The following is a 15,756-nucleotide window of genomic DNA, read 5'->3' as shown; positions in this document are numbered from 1 at the left end:
CTCCGACAACAGTCTCCTTTTCATTTTCCACTCTCCGACAACAGTCTCCTTTTCCATTTTTCACTAACGAAAAATAAAAAGTAAGATGGGTGTAAACACTCAGATTTATGGCCATACAATGTCCATTGGTACAATTATATTAATTACAGTACGATACACTTACATTACACATTGGTGTATTTGTGAATATAAATATATGAGTACCGGAGAATTTCTATTTTTGAAGATAACGGCATGTCAGAAGAGCGGCAATTTTAGTGTAAAACATCTATTTAGATTAGACGAGTATCAATAGTATTTATCTTCGAGTTTTAAATTAGAGTGCTTCTATTTAAAATGAGATCATTAGAAATGTTTTAGCTATTTAAGCGAACCTCAAAGCTTTGTGCAAAGTGCACGGCAACTCTGCTTATAAGCTTTCACCATTGTGCAGTGAATACCTCGTTGCAATGATGAAGAATGATAATCGAATGAGAGCGAGTGAAGGTTTTCTTGTTAATGTATAGATTTTTATAATAAATCGTGAAAATCACCCCATGTGCCGCCTTCGACTGTGTTGACTATATAGAACGTGCAAAGCCAACTCACAACACTAAGCTACATTCAGTTTACCTATCGCAACTTGGTTCTTTCTTACAATGGTGCCCTAAATCGTCAATAGTGGTATACTCATTCTTTGAAATTGACGACAACCTGTACCGTATCATATTCCAGGGTGCTTCCAAATCACCCCAGTCATAAATTGCACTCTTGGTGTTTTAACACTTGTAACTTAAGATTGTGTTGCAAAAGGTAGAAATTAGCCATCTCGTTACACAGTGCCTTCATTTCTCCGTCACTTTACTTGTCAGCACCTATTTCCCATCATCGTCAGCATCTGTTTCAAAAAAATCCTGTTTGATCGCGTCGTTGACTACTGGAATTCGATCACCTGTGGGGGGAAGCTCAACGTGCGGCGGATATATCCAAACTGCCACGACCAGCTTACGCACGGGAAGAGGGCGATACTTTCCAGTTTTCGTGATCGTATCAGGTAAATGACTACTTTTCGGATGGTCGCTGCAATTATTGCCGTGTGCGCGTAGCAGGACGCTGGGGAGACCTGGTTCTTCGACCACCTGCCACTGCACCGTTATCTCTGGAGATTGTAATGTGTGCACGCATTCCTTTGACTTGGTCTTCACAAGCTGGTCCAGCTGGCGCAAATCGTTCATTTCACGTACCAACAGTTGAAAGGCTTCATCACCATCCAGCATCTCTAGTAGCCGCTAGAAGTGATAGCAATGAGGTGCAGTTAATGAGGCCATTCTTATGTGAACTCGAGATACGCCGCTATTCTACCTGCATTGTTTTCCTCCCAGTTACATCGCTGTCGTTATCGCCATGAAAATGAGTCAAATCTTGACTTCTTATACTTACCTGTAGCGTTAATGCATGTTGAAGAGCACCCACATCGCTACGAGCCTTTAGCACAAATGTGTTTCGTTCACGTAACATCGTAAGTCAAATCGTACTTAGTACAGTAATCCACAATATTTTAAAAAGTTAACTTATTGGCTACAAACCTATATATCAAATTGAAATAAGGTCAAATTTGTAATTCATGGAGACAAAACCTGTGCCTGTGTGCGTTCTACTACCGACGCCCTCGCTCGCTCGCTCACCGTCGCTTGAAGATGGCGTGCCTCCTGCTGTTGAGCGTATGCACCGATCTTTTGGATGTGAGCTGATTCAAGAGGCTGGGGTACTATTACGTCTACCGCAGGTCGTGATGGCCACAGCCCAAACGCTTCTCCAGCGCTTCTTTTATCGCAAGTCGCTGCGTCAATTCGATGCTTTCCGCGTGGCAGTCAGCTGCTTATTTTTAGCGGCTAAAGTGGAAGAGAAGCCTAAGCGCATAAAAGATGTCGTCAGCGTCTTCTACGCCATGTATCGACGCCGCAAGTGGCACTGCTCAACTGTTGCTCAGCAACTTGTGGACTTGGATGGTGCCACCTTTAGTCAGTGGCGCATGTGGCTTATCATGGTGGAGCGGCAAGTGCTTATAGACTTAGGCTTTAGCATTTACAGTATCACAGAGCACCCACATAAGTATGTGCTATACTACGTTAAGGTACTGGATGGCAGGTCTGCGCTCGCTCAGCAAGCTTGGGGCTACATAAATGACAGTCTGCGTACTGATCTTTGTGTGCGTTATAAAGCTCAAGCTATTGCCTGTGCTGCCATCTTTTTGGCCAGCAGATTTCTCAAAGTGGCGCTTCCTGAAAATCCACCTTGGTACAAGCTGTTTGATGTAAACAAGTCTCAGCTCTATGCAGTCAGCATAGTCATTATGGGGCTGTACAAGCAGGAGAAGTTGCAATGGGTGGAGCCCCTGACCGAGGCGAATCCATTTGAAGTTGATGATCAGCCAATGAAAGAGGAAGAAGAGATTGAAGAGGTTGCGATGGTAGACAGAATCGGAAAGGACTCAGCGGCGTCTATTCAACCTCTCGTATTAGAAAAAAGTATGAAGACATTGCCTTTTGCCCCAAAGCAAACCGTGACAGAGGAACAGTCTAAATCAAAATCGTCTACGGGGACGTCTGAGCGATGCAGTCGCTGGGATAATAGCTTGTTCGCGTCGCACCGAAATCGTACGAGGAGTTCCAACTGCCGCTCGAGACGCTCCCATTGTAGGTCACGTGACCTCCAATCAGGTACATCCCGCAGTCGTCGAAGCCGTTCAGATAGTCGATCGAGGAAATCTCGCAGTCGAAGACGACGCAGTGGGAGTCGAAGCTTTGAGCGCAATAGGCATTAATAGCTGAATTACTGAAGGAAAGCAGAGTTCCATTAAATTAGCTTTTTAGAAAAAAAAGAATTTTTAATAAGGAAATCAAACTAATTTTGAAAAAAAAATATTATTTTTTTCGCATCATATCAAATGTTTTTTCAAACTTTACATTATTTGTTATAAAAATATCAATTTATAGACCACGAAAGCATATGACGTTAGTCTCAGATGCAACATAATTCTAGCGGTCGGACTGTCGCCCGATCAAATATCATGTAATTCACTTCGATCTCGTCACATTGAAAGACATCGTCTGTAGGCTCTCACTGCTTTCAGGAGAGTTGAGATCGCCAGTACATTCTGCGATTGCCTTGCAAGATTGCAGTTTTTCCAGTTGTCCTCCGCGAGAGACGACAAATTCTATCTAAAACTGCAAAAGTGCGAGTAGCTGTATGCGTCTACAGCAGCTTTGCCTGCTGCCCATCTCGCCAACATCACGCGCTCCATCTCAGAACTCACTCTCGGTTATATTTTTGTGAAAATCTTCAAGTCCTTCCACGCGGTGTTGATACCATATGACTGCAGTGCAGTGCACAGGATAAGCTTCGATTCAAAGAGCTCAGGATAACAAAGAAAAACAAAAGCTTGGATATAGGGTACGAATGCTTATCCAGCGATTATGCAGGAATTCGCCTTGCTAATGCATCATGGATGGATCAAAGATGCTGTTCATAGAAACAACTGCCAGCTTCATGCGCTACGGTAGTCAGCAACGAAAACTCTGGTTTCGTGAAGCTTGACCAGCATCATGGCTATAAATAGTTAGAGTCAACTAGTGAGGAAGCACACAAACAGAAATCATGGTAAAAGAAATATCGATAATACCGTTTGCAAGCATGTAAAAGTAGCGCTTCCGCCTGACAATGGATCACAACTTCTGAGATAATGGACTACAAAGTCCTTGAAACTCGTGGAAATTGTTACCGCAAAAGATACGTCGATAATCAGAATGATCTTTGCCGATATATAAGCGAGGTGTTAGATAGTGTCCCTCATCTCCAAGATCAAGCCTTTATCAAATTTCGAACGAGGTACAAGCTTAGCTAGCGATGTTCTTACAGGGTATGACAGTTTTATATCTTGGGTTGAACAAAGTTGTCAACAGAATGGCTCTGGCAATTTTGACAGTGCTCGCACTCTAGCGCACCACATGGCAAAGACAATGGCGATGGGTATCACGTTTTGGGAATGATCTGGTACGTTGAGCTTTTTATCTTGGATAATTGCTCATCTAGTAATAACAATTACCGGACTTGTTGGGTCTAATGATTTGGACTATCACTTCCTTCAACTCGGGTGTGCTGGCTAGAATACATAATTTTTTATGCCTGTGTGTCTAAGTAATTACTGTGCGACGCTGCCAATTCTTCTGCAATGTAAAGCGATGAATGCATATCATTTGCCCATGAACTGATGGAAGAAGTTAACACTATTTGGAAGAGATGAAATCTTTGTCTCAAATGGCCAAATTCATCATAAATTTGGGATTTTTAATACACCCGTTGTGACGAACAAAGCAGGTAGTGGTATCCGGAGCGAAGTATTGGCGAGCCGACTCCGTTACCAAACGAATTTAGACCACTTGAGCGAGGAAAGACTGAGTATGAGTTTTGGCCCATCCTTTCATATATGGTACCATAATTGTATAGATTTATAAAACCATCCTCTTCAAAATCAGCATGGAATTTCAAGAGTGTATGTCGCTGCTTGCCTCTCGCCCTGCACATGCTCATGAGCAGTGCGAAACGCAGCAGCCGACTGAACATCAACTTAATGTTGCTAAGAGCAATGACAACGATAACTTTGAGAATCACACGGATCTAACGCTTTTGAGCAACCAAGAGCTGATTGGGACTTTTCGCTTGCTGCAGGAGGCGCGAGTCCAAATTTACGCTGACTTCAGACAGTGCGTCGCGGGAATGTTCTTTCTCATTATTGATTCTCATTATGTATATGACGACAGGGGATTTCATGAGTACCAGAGGACAGAGCACTTTTCCACTTTCTGTGCGTTTATTATGATGACAAAAAATGAGATAGCTATCCGAAAATAACCTGGTTCTTTTTGCAGGTTCACGAATAACAAAACGTTTCTCAAGCGTCAGTGAGCAAATTAATAAAATTGAGAAGCTGCTGCGAGACGACAAGCAACTAATTACGGCCGCAAATTATATTCGCAAAATTCAATTGGAAGAAAAGGAGAAGCTTCTCGTGGTGAGATCTAAAATGCTTTATCACATGTGCCGCTCGAATGTGATACTGATATTTATATAAAAATTAGACGTCTGCTTTATTGATTGAAAAGATGCGACTAAGTAATGCGATAAAACGGGTTGAACTCGATGAGCCTGAAGTTGCTTTCTTGGAGCGATCGATTAAGACACTAAATGCGAAGCATAATGATTGTATCGTCCGCATCAACGACATTTTAGATGATTTAAGCGCTGAATGTGCCGAGCTGGATTGTTAATCTTGGCTTAATCTTGCAATTCGTTTGGTTTTTGGAGTTTAGGTTATATTTTTGCAAGGCTTTTAATGTTGGCAACTGCTTCATGCCGCAGCAGTGCACGCCATGTTTTGGTACATTCAAAATGACGATCCCGGTTCAGTCAACGTGCAAGGCAAGCGCTGCTGAATTTTGTTGGAGCATACACTCAACCTGGGTCTTTTTCGCATCCAGATGGCGCTTCATTGTTGAGCTTTGCAGGCGATTGGCACGTTGAAAATCTTCTGCTTCAGCTTCTTGGTGCTTCTGACGCAAAAACTCTGCATAAAAAGCGAGTTCATCATTTAATTTGCGACAATGCGATTGCTGAGAGATTTCGTGTTGAGTCAATTTGGTGCATAACGAAATGTCGTACGCTTGCTTAATCTTTTTGCGTATATATAAAGCATCTGCATAAATTGGACGCACGCCTTCAGCATGAAGCGCACTCACGACGTTTTGCCACAATTCTTCAAATTTTGAAGTTGGATACCCCTTCACACTTTCAAAAATCACTTGATCGTTTGGAGATAAATTTTTGCTGTGATATGAAAATGAAGTGTTCGCCATAACTGCATAAATTTTTGGCTTGAGATTTACCTCAAAGTCAAAATTATTGTTTTCCGAGCTCGCATATACATTACCAAATCGTCTTTCTTGCGTTAGTCTTTGCGCTGCCGTAAGCGCATCTTTAAGTCGTGAAAAAGCTGGCGATTCTGGCCGATGAAGTGATAATCGCAAAGATTCACTTAAAATATTGCCTTCTGTCGCAGTAACTGCAGGGAGTTTGCAGCACGTGTCTACTTGGGAAACATAATGATAAACATTCGTTAAAGCAGCTGCATCTACACCGCAATCTATGGCAATGTTCTGTTTCTGACTGGCGCTAATTTCGGCTGCTTCTTCATCTGCATAAAGGCGAAGTAGCACCTCGTTGGCACTAGCATTTTTCATCTCCCCAGGTTGATCACAACGCCATATTTCATATGACGGAATCGCTGCTGGATTCACACAAATTTCTGCTAGAGCTGCCAACGCCTGGTTTTTGAGAGCTTTGGGTGCTATTTGAACTATTGACAGCAATTTTGAAACACCGTCGTAATTTATAAATGCCGTCTCACTTTGAATATCCCCAATCACACACGATCGCACGGCGTCCAAAACTCCAACGAGAAAATTTTCCTCTAAACCCGAGTATGACGGGTAATCTTCGAGATGTTGCACGAGAGTGTAAATACCATTTGCTCGGCGAAAGCGCTCGCGATTCGAACCGTCGTCGTTTCGACACATGCAAGCACACGCTAATATTGCATTTCGACGAATATTGCACGTATGGTGAGATGCGGGTGCCTCGAATACCCCTAAAGCACATTCAATCGCTCCAAGTTGTCCCAGCTCTGACTGAAAGTATGGAAGGGGTCGTGATATCTGCAACAATAGAAGCCAGGTAGACGCCAAAATTTCAGCTGTCCCCATGTTGAGTTGAAGAAAAGAGAGAAGTCTGATATGTCCACCAATTTGATAAAAGTGATCAACCACACAGGGTACTACAAAATTTAGCAGGTTTTGTGCCAATCTTTGCAGAATCTGAAGCTGGAAAATTGAAGAAGCGGGAGATGAAGCCTGGACTGTTTCTCTGTGGTAGGTTATAGTTGCATACGATAGCCACATATCAATACATCGAAATGTAACAAGTTCTTTTAAATTCGCTTCGTGATCAAAAGATATTTCTGCAAGTAAAAACCATAGCATTTGCTTAAATTCAAAATCTTCGTCACTGTCGGTTGTGTAGTTTTGCTTGCTGGCTACTATGGTTGCAGAAGAATGACCATGAAGAAAGGATAATTTAGTTGGTGTATTAGCCTGTGATAATTCAGCTGATGCGTAGGATAATAGACACACTGTTAATCCTGTCGAGTGGAAATAACCTAAATTATACCGTCGTTTAGCAAGTAAGAAAAGAACCATCAAACATTCGTTACGAATTGCCTTATCCTGTTGGCGATATCCGCGAGCTAGTAGTATTTCAATCACATGATGAAGTGCTTGAAATGTTTTAATGTTACCTAATGAAAAGGAAGCGTCTTTAAGTCTGAAAAATTCAAGTAGTTCTTTGCGTGAGTTAACTGTTGTAATTGTCAGTCGTAAATCTCGACTTAGCTCCAGCACATTCCACAAAATTTCGAGACAAATGGGTAAAAGTTCATCTTGGGAACTTCTGACATTTTCAAGAAGAAGCACGATGTAGCTGAGTACTCCTCTCACAACGAGGACCTCTACGCAGCGCTGATGAGCTGAAAGCTCGTTTAGCAAATCAATGAGTGGGAAAAGCAGCTCGGAAAGCCTTAGTTGGAGAGACAGCCCGTCCTTAATCTCGAGCACAAACTTTTGTTCCAAAAAATCTTGAGCGCACTGCTTTTCTTGAGCTGATTGTGGTCTCTCCTTGATCTCATCTTGAGTTGATGCAGTAGTCATATAAAAGTTCGTTAAAGTACGTCTTTCATGTCCAGTTTCTGCCTGTATACCCCTCTCGCCGTTAAAGTATGTGGGAGCTGAAGTTGGTCTCGTCGCTTGAGGTGGACATTGTAACCTTTCGTTCATAATGTTGCCCTCTGACTTCCAATGTCTATTTCTTTTATACTTATAAAAATAATTGTGATCATACGCTTGTGCCGTTTGATTCTGTATGATTCCCGCATCCATATGATCGTTTTCAAAAGCCAAATCCGTTTCGCCAACATTATTCTTCACCGCTTGACTATTATTTCCTTCCATGTCCATGTTACTGCCTGCATCTACTTTTGCATTGCACACCAACGATTTGCCTTGTTCAGCGCTTAGACACTGAGCGTGCGCACACGTCTGATCTCCATTCAATTTCAAATCTTCTGTTGTTACTTCAGACTCGTGCTCTTTCTCGCCAAATTTGCTGTCAGGGAACAATTCATGAATCACAGCAACAATCAATTCAGCTGATCCGGTCTCAAATAACAAATCTTGACTGATGGTGCGAGGCGTCAGCCTTGAGTCGTCTGACTGCGATTCAGTATCATTTGGCACAGTGCGAACCAAACCTGATAAGAGAATAAAATTTAAGCTTCACTTGCTTAGATCAAAGTCATAATTAATGCCTTAGATGAACTCACATGCGCCTGTAGCAAAATATTTAAGCGCTTCTGCTGCCGCAACTTGTACTTCGATATTTTTGAACGACAAAAGCTCACCAAGAGAAGGCAGAAAACGGTAGAAGAGACTTGGGTTTATAATTTCTTCATTAGACTTTTGACGAATAAGTGGCTACCAAGAAATGAGGTGAGGTATTTGAGCATGCAAACTAAACCACTTAGATCCTCAATACCTTGCAACAATTGGTGACGGCGCACACAAGTTGGTCAGCAAATTGCGGAGCTCCATTAAGGATTTTGCTCTGCAACAATTGGAAAAGCTCACCAACAAGTGGCAACTGTGCTATTTTCCATCTAATAAACAAAATCAGAACTCTTTACCAACAGATGGTAAACTTTTCCCTACCCAGCCTCATTCTCGTAAAGAATGTATTTCGCAAGTGCCAAGTGCCTCCGATGATTCCTCATAGTTTGCGGATCTGCCACTGATGCGAAAAGCTTATGAAAACTCTCATACGACGAATCCGACAAGACTGACGCTGTATGCTGCGAGGGCATTTTGTGGTCGGGTGATGATCTCATTGCAACATAAAGCTATCTACGTCTTCTGGGTAGAAAACCGGTTTTTCTTAAATAATGATATAAATAGATGCTTATAGATGTTTATTTCGATCTGGAATATATACTTATTTATTAGACTATTTTGAAAAGAAAACTTTCAAACAATCCCAATTCTGCAAAGGAGAACTATACGATGTTCTGGCTGTTTGTGGGTCATCTTTCCATGGAGATCATCCCACTCCGTTCATCATGTGGTGTGGTCAATCTGCGATATTTTTACATATTTTATGTCATGCATTTCAAGTGCTAGCATGCCGTTTTCAAATGCTGTAGTTTAAAAAAATTCCGATGTCCCTTTTTTCAAGCATGATCTATTTCTTCCTTGATTGCTGGAACCTGCATACTACAATGTTGACATTCTCATCGGTGCAGCTAGTCGTGTCATTTTTGAAGTACCTCTATCCTGGTTCTCTTGGTCTGTAAAATGTTGAACTCTAACGTTATAACTCTTGGTCATGAATTATCCCACCACGATGCGAGGATGAATATTGGTCTTGACACTCAGGTCAAATAATGGACAGGTCGAATCCTTTCTCAGTTATGGAAGTCCCAAGATGCGTGCATCGATCTCCCTTCAGTTTGGACGCTTGTAGGCGTTTCCGACCAATTTTGAGCACCCCACAGGGGCTCAATAAGCAACGGTTAAGTCTATTGGGGAAAGAAGTGGCTGCAGGTTTCATCAAGGCGGTCATTGAAAAACTGCTGCGGCGAGCAAGGGGGTGCGTTTAGCTTTGGGCTGCATCAATAGGGATGATTTGTAGCGGGGCTGCCGTAGCTCTTTGGCTAAGCTGAGGTCACCGACCTTACGTTCTATACTAAAACCATTGTGAGTCTAACTCCAAGAGTACGCAAGTCCTTAATCCAAGGCAAATACACTCTTCCGCTCACAATTTAAACTGTATTTCTTTGTTTTATTTTCGGTCGAGCCGCCTATATCTAACTTTATAGATTTTCATAATTAAATAGTCAAATCTTTTAGAATGTCTAGCTACTGACAGTCCCGCCACGTAGTGGCTTCTTGTTAATGTGTATTTCACCATTGTATGGTCACATCATCTTATGTGACCAACCCCTTTATACCAAAGCACGCGTAATCCCTTTGCACTCACCCCATCAAAATTGTGAATACCCATACCCACAGTTCACATTTAATTGTCACCACGTACGAAGTTCGCGTGTCTAAGAGACCTTTACATCCTCATGACCTTCTTCACGCATTCTTAGCTCATCAATCTTTAGATTCCTTGGCTATGGCCGAGAAGCGCGGGGCGAACGACGACGCGGACCGTCATGATTACTCTGATCATAAGCGTCAACGACGTCTGGGCAGTCTTGCTGAAGTGGCACCCCAAACTTCACATGATCTCTGAGTTTAAGCATTCCCGCCGCTTCACAAGATACTGATTTTGATCCTGTCGACGACGTCGACCCACAAGGTGTTCCACGTGATACTGGACGCCACCGTTCTCGTCGAGAAGAGTCGGCGGCGGACAATGAGGACTTGGTCGATCGCTGTACGGCGACCCGCGATGCTCTTCGAGCTCTTGTGGACAAAGTCCGTGGCCTTCGAGACTCCGATGAGCATTATGATGAGGTTGCATATCGCTGTGCGGAAGACCTCGAGAGCTTTACGTTGAAGGCTATCGCGCTCTGACGGATCGGATCCTAGCCGTCGATCAAACGAATGCGTCACTTCCTGTGGTAGTAAAGCGTCTGGTGCAATAGGAGATGGAGATCGTTGCACTCCGTTCTCAAAACCAGTTGCTGGTTCAGTTTCTGGGTAATCGAGCGCATGTGGGCGCTGCCTAGACTCCAACGCTTCCGCGTTCACTTGCGCCGGATCCCGGTTCGACGTCAGCAAGCCTACATAAAACTCCGGGTGGGTGCACATCCTTCTCGGAAGGTTTACGTATACGCAACGCTCCACTCGGCCACGACTTTAAAAGATCCGATAAACCGTGGGTGGAGCTTCGTCTTAAAGACAGTAGAAACTGCATGTGTAGGAAGGTATTTGGCATTTAACAAAATAACAGGTCTCCAACCTCAAGTTTTCAACACTACTTCTGCTTCTTCCATCTGCATACTATTTCTGCATGTCTTGGCTTTCAGCCATCGCATCGCGAACGTGTTGTAAGACACTCTGTCTGGTAGACAGGAAAACATCGACTTTTTTACGAACAGTGAGAGGGTTGAGATCAGCTAGCTACTCGGGTATTCCTCCCCCACTAAGCCCGGAGCAATGGGATGGCGGTGTCAGCGGGACGCGAGGATTAACAAGCCCGTTCACGTAGAATGGTGTGTAGCCGGTAGACGCATGCACTGCATTGTTGAGAGCGAACTCCACAAGTGGCAGCATGACGCTCCAGCGCCTTGGCATCTCGGCGCAGAAACTGCAGAGAACGTCTTCAACGATGTGATTCACGCGCTCAGTTTGACCATCGGTCTGCGGATGGTTTGCTGCTGACATTGTCAACTTGGTGCCTAGCACCCTAACGATTGTCGACCAAAACATCCCAGCAAAGCGTGGATCTCTGTCAGAGACACTTGACTCCGTCCAAAGACACGATACACAAACAGTGTCGCGTACTTCCACCGTCGATGGTGTCCGGCACCTCCGCCAGATGAGTCATCTTGCTCAAACGGTCGACAAAGACCACCACGCCCGTGTTGCTCGCCAAGTCCTTCGGCAGGCCAAACATATAGTCCATACAGGTAGACTGCCAACGCCCGAAGGGTACCGGTAAACTGGCCAGCTACGCTGCCTAAGAGGATTTCACCATTTGACACATCTCAGTGTGCGCACATATGTGCTCGTCCATTTGCACAGCTTGGGACACCAGTAGTAGCAACTCACAGAGCTGTATGCCACCTCACGACCGAGATGACCACTGAGTAGGGTGTCGTAAGCCTCATAGAGGATACGGTACTTCAAATCCTCATCGTGGGGAGCCACAATTGTGGCGTATCCGTCAGTCGGTGCTATAATACCGCAACCCGTTATTCAATGAATATCGGTGCAGCCGTGCGTGCAGTCGCGACGACAACTTCTTGTCCAAGTTTCCAAACTCCTTGCTCCCGAGAGCCCATAGCAGCGCTACGCGCATATCAATAAACGCGTATGCGGCGCGTATGCGGCGCGTATCATATCAGTCACTGACGACGTCACCGACGTGACATGAGCAAGTTCATTATCCGGTCTGCGTGACAACGCATCAGCCAATGCATTCTGCTTTCCTGACTTATACTTCACCTCAAAGTTATATTCTGCGAAGAAGGGAAGCCTTCTGGTCATTCTCTGCGAGAGATGAGGCAGCTGAGTCGCAGTGCGTAGTGTCGCATGATCTGTGTCGATCACAAATAGCGTTGAGCCAAGCAGGTGCACCCTGAACTTGACAAACGCATACTTCATCGCAAGTAATTCCTGCAAGAGGGCGCTGTTCAAAAGCAATCCTTCAAGCACAACACACACGCTTGTGCGATAAGGAAGCGATTCCCGACGTGGAGGGAGAAAAACAGTTCAAAAAGAAGAACGACTTCATACCTCAAAGGTAAATTTGCAATTGAATTTAATGAGTTATGACTCCAAGCTACATGCAAAACACCCCAAGGGCCCCTTGAGGTTCAAAATAAAAGAACCTTGGGTAACTGATTTGTAAATGAAGAGTGTACTGTGGTTGAGCCTCATCTTCAACTAATAAATGAACTTGGGTGTGTCAACTTCGGTGGAAGTTATCCAGTACAACGGACTGGCTTACGCCACCCACTTCCAGACACAGAGACACGTCAATCTCGTCACCAGTACAGATCCCCAAATGGGAACCAGCATTTTGTCTCATACCCTTAAGCTGGCGAGAACCGAACGCGATCGCCCGATCTCGCCCTTCAGCGTCTGCTTAAAGCTGTGCACACCCGATGGGAAAGTCCGAAGCGTCACAGTCGACACGGAAAGGACGGTCGGGGTCTGGCAACGCCACCATTGGGATTTGAAGGAGACCGTCCATAACCTCCGTCAAAAGCCTCCTGATGCTCGGTGTCCCAGCACCTTTCCGCATTCTTTTTAAGGAGAGTTGACGATGACCGTGTTATTTCCGCATAATTTGTGTTATAGTCGGTAAGGCTAAGCTAATCCTTTATTTTTCTGGATCCGGCCAGTCCACAATGGCCTTGGCCTAAACGGCGTCCACTCCAAAGTCACGCTTCCCGATCAATCACTCTAGAAAGGCATTTTTATGCGCTGGAGATGTACTTATCTGAATGAGCATACAGCTTACCCATGCGCATGCACTTGAGCAACACTCTCAAATTATCGATGTGATTCTCTACATCCGTCCTCACGTGCCCTGCAAAATTGTGGCCGAAGTACAAAGTGTGTCAGTGCATACGCCCGGTGGGGCCTGACAGCTGCATCACAAGCTAATTAAATGTTGCTGGTGCATTTGACAGCCCTTGGGGCATCACCAATCACTCCCAGAGCATGCCGCTCGGAGTACTCACCGCTGTCAGCGGAATATCACTCGCTCTCATAAGCAATTGGTAATACCCACCTACCAAGTCGAGTGCACTGTACTTCGTACAGCCAACCATGTTGTTCCGGAGAACTCCCTTCTACGGGATCGGCGTTATGCCAGAATGGTGGCAGTGTTAAGCTTGTTGTTGGCATGAACAATACGTTACTTGCCGTTTGACTTCCAAACACAAAACGTGGATGTCAAATGGGGAGACTTTCTCTCACACTCCATTCCTGCGTCGTGCTTACGCGAAAGAAGGCGTCAATGACGTCACACTGCTGCTTGGACAGAGCCAATGGCGTGTTACGCAGTATTTTGTTCCCGGAACCAGGTCGATCTCATGACGCACACCTCAGTCCGGAATTAGGACCCACGGCGAGTCTTTGGAGATGACGTCTTGAAATTTCTTTACCAAAGGATTGTACGGATCCAAGAAATTCTTCTGGATTGAAGATCCACTCGTTCGTTCAGCACTCTCTTGGTGTCCTCCAGTACAGCTTCATCCGAAAGTGACGACGAGTTGATCCCCTTTGCCGGTCGTATAACGGCCACCTAGCCTAAATTGCCTGCCTTAAAGGCACCGTTGATCTTATCCAAGGACATCTCGCCCAGCTCAAGAAGAGCAACAACCGCAGGGATAGTCTCAAGGGTGACGTCGCCGCCTTGCTTCCACTTTGCAGAATGGTATATAGTTATGCGCTATCATCTACGATAGACACACCATGGGTCAGTGTCGTCGTCCTGCGTCTTGCAAATGCTATACGGCTCCGCCGTCTCATCTCCATAGAGGTATTACGTCTCATCGAATTCAGTGGGAATGCGCACTCGGCGTCGTCCAGCGTCCCCACTCCCTTCTCCGTCGGAGCCTTGATGTTATTAACTCCATTTGACGAAGAGCTACTTTTTCCGCAGTCTTCGTCCAGTGAATAACGTGCAATTACGCTCATCAAAAGGGCCCCGCCCAAGATTCCTCGAAACTCGTCCGACCATGCCGCACTTGGCATGCAGCAACATGCTTTTGAAATGTGAGCTGTTCTCAGTAGACTACATGCCACTCCATGTGCACCACTGAGGCCTCGCTCTCGATGCCTCGGACCTTGTCTAGCCATGCCACTCTTGGCATGCAGCAACTGCTTTGAAACGAGAGCAGTTTTCAGTGGTTTACGTGCCACTTCACGTGAATCACTGGGGCCTCGGCCCTTGGCCGACCATACCACACATGGCATGAAGCGACTGCTCCGATACTTGAGTAGCGCGCAGTTGGTTACGTGCCACATCACGTTCAGCCCGTGAGCCACGCTCGGGACTCTTGTCCAATACACCTTTGATGTTCGACAACTCGGATACTCCGCTCTAGCACGTTGACCTTACTGTCGAGTACCCGCGCCCAATAGCGCTCCTGCATCCTAGCAGAGGTGGGTTCATGACTCACCAAAGCTCTACCATAAGACGTGCGCGTAAAGTCTTCGACCTCCAATCGATCCATGGCTCATGATGTCTCAACCATGCCATCTTGAATCTAAGTCTAAGATTAAGCAGCGTTCCACACCATCAAAGTCAAGAAACTTGACACCGAGGTCAACGGACCTTCGGCACCGTAACCCGTCGCAAATCAAACAGTGACGATGTCACTCAAGTTATACAGCCAAACTTTAAATATTAATATCAAATAAAAATTCAACATGATTTTATTTTTATAAAAGAGTTTATTAATTTAACGGATTTATACGAATAGAAGACCTTCTACTATTACAATCCCCCATCGAATTTTCGACAATTTTCTAGAAAAAAAGACCGCTTCGATTAAAAGACCTCTTCAAATAAAAGGCCGCTGTAAACGTTATTTTGAAATCGACCATGCGTCAAGCAATTAAGCTCGGAAAGAAGCAGGAGGCGATCAAGTGGATCGGCGAGCAAGGTGGCGGCGTGCCGAGTTGCGCGGCGCCTCACTTTCGCAGAAAGGGTGGAGTGTTGATGCTGCCACATTTCGAAAGTGGTGGCGCAACAGAGAAGAGATTTTGAGTGCTCAACCATACCAAGAGCGGCTAAAAGGTGGTGGTCGCAGACCACTTATAGGAACTCTCGAGGACCTACTGCTGGACGCTATTATCGACCGCCGTCTTCGCAAAGAGAAGGTCACACGATATTGGATTGGGTTGGCTGCACGTGATCTTTACGGAC

At 45.0% G+C, this 15,756-nt stretch overlaps 4 protein-coding genes across 4 annotated transcripts; 2 read left to right on the top strand and 2 right to left on the bottom strand.

Moving 5' to 3' along the window:
- Window positions 1-854: 854 nt before the first annotated feature.
- Window positions 855-1,497, bottom strand: PHALS_04433 (uncharacterized protein; the record flags this gene model as incomplete). The annotated part of the gene is made up of 2 exons (XM_024718546.1): window positions 855-1,268; window positions 1,342-1,497. The coding sequence occupies 2 exons, from the start codon at window positions 1,495-1,497 to the stop codon at window positions 855-857; spliced, it is 570 nt and encodes a 189-aa protein (XP_024583934.1).
- A 106-nt stretch (window positions 1,498-1,603) lies between these two features.
- On the top strand, window positions 1,604-4,028 carry PHALS_04432 (ania-6a type cyclin; the record flags this gene model as incomplete). Its single annotated transcript, XM_024718544.1, has 3 exons — window positions 1,604-2,636; window positions 3,823-3,898; window positions 3,965-4,028. 3 exons carry the CDS (start codon window positions 1,604-1,606, stop codon window positions 4,026-4,028), a joined length of 1,173 nt encoding a protein of 390 aa, XP_024583933.1.
- Window positions 4,029-4,515: 487 nt separating this feature from the next.
- PHALS_04431 (uncharacterized protein) lies at window positions 4,516-5,306 on the top strand (the record flags this gene model as incomplete). Its single annotated transcript, XM_024718543.1, has 4 exons — window positions 4,516-4,742; window positions 4,800-4,843; window positions 4,908-5,050; window positions 5,118-5,306. The coding sequence occupies 4 exons, from the start codon at window positions 4,516-4,518 to the stop codon at window positions 5,304-5,306; spliced, it is 603 nt and encodes a 200-aa protein (XP_024583932.1).
- A 135-nt stretch (window positions 5,307-5,441) lies between these two features.
- On the bottom strand, window positions 5,442-9,004 carry PHALS_04430 (Armadillo-type fold; the record flags this gene model as incomplete). Its single annotated transcript, XM_024718542.1, has 4 exons — window positions 5,442-8,395; window positions 8,468-8,618; window positions 8,680-8,800; window positions 8,853-9,004. The coding sequence occupies 4 exons, from the start codon at window positions 9,002-9,004 to the stop codon at window positions 5,442-5,444; spliced, it is 3,378 nt and encodes a 1,125-aa protein (XP_024583931.1).
- Window positions 9,005-15,756: the final 6,752 nt, after the last annotated feature.

This window comes from Plasmopara halstedii (genome assembly GCF_900000015.1).
Source record: "Plasmopara halstedii genome assembly, contig: Scaffold_2604, whole genome shotgun sequence".
NCBI classification, from domain to species: Eukaryota; Oomycota; class Peronosporomycetes; order Peronosporales; family Peronosporaceae; genus Plasmopara; species Plasmopara halstedii.
Note: the sequence above shows the minus strand (reverse complement) of the source record. Positions and strands in the feature narration are given on the sequence as shown.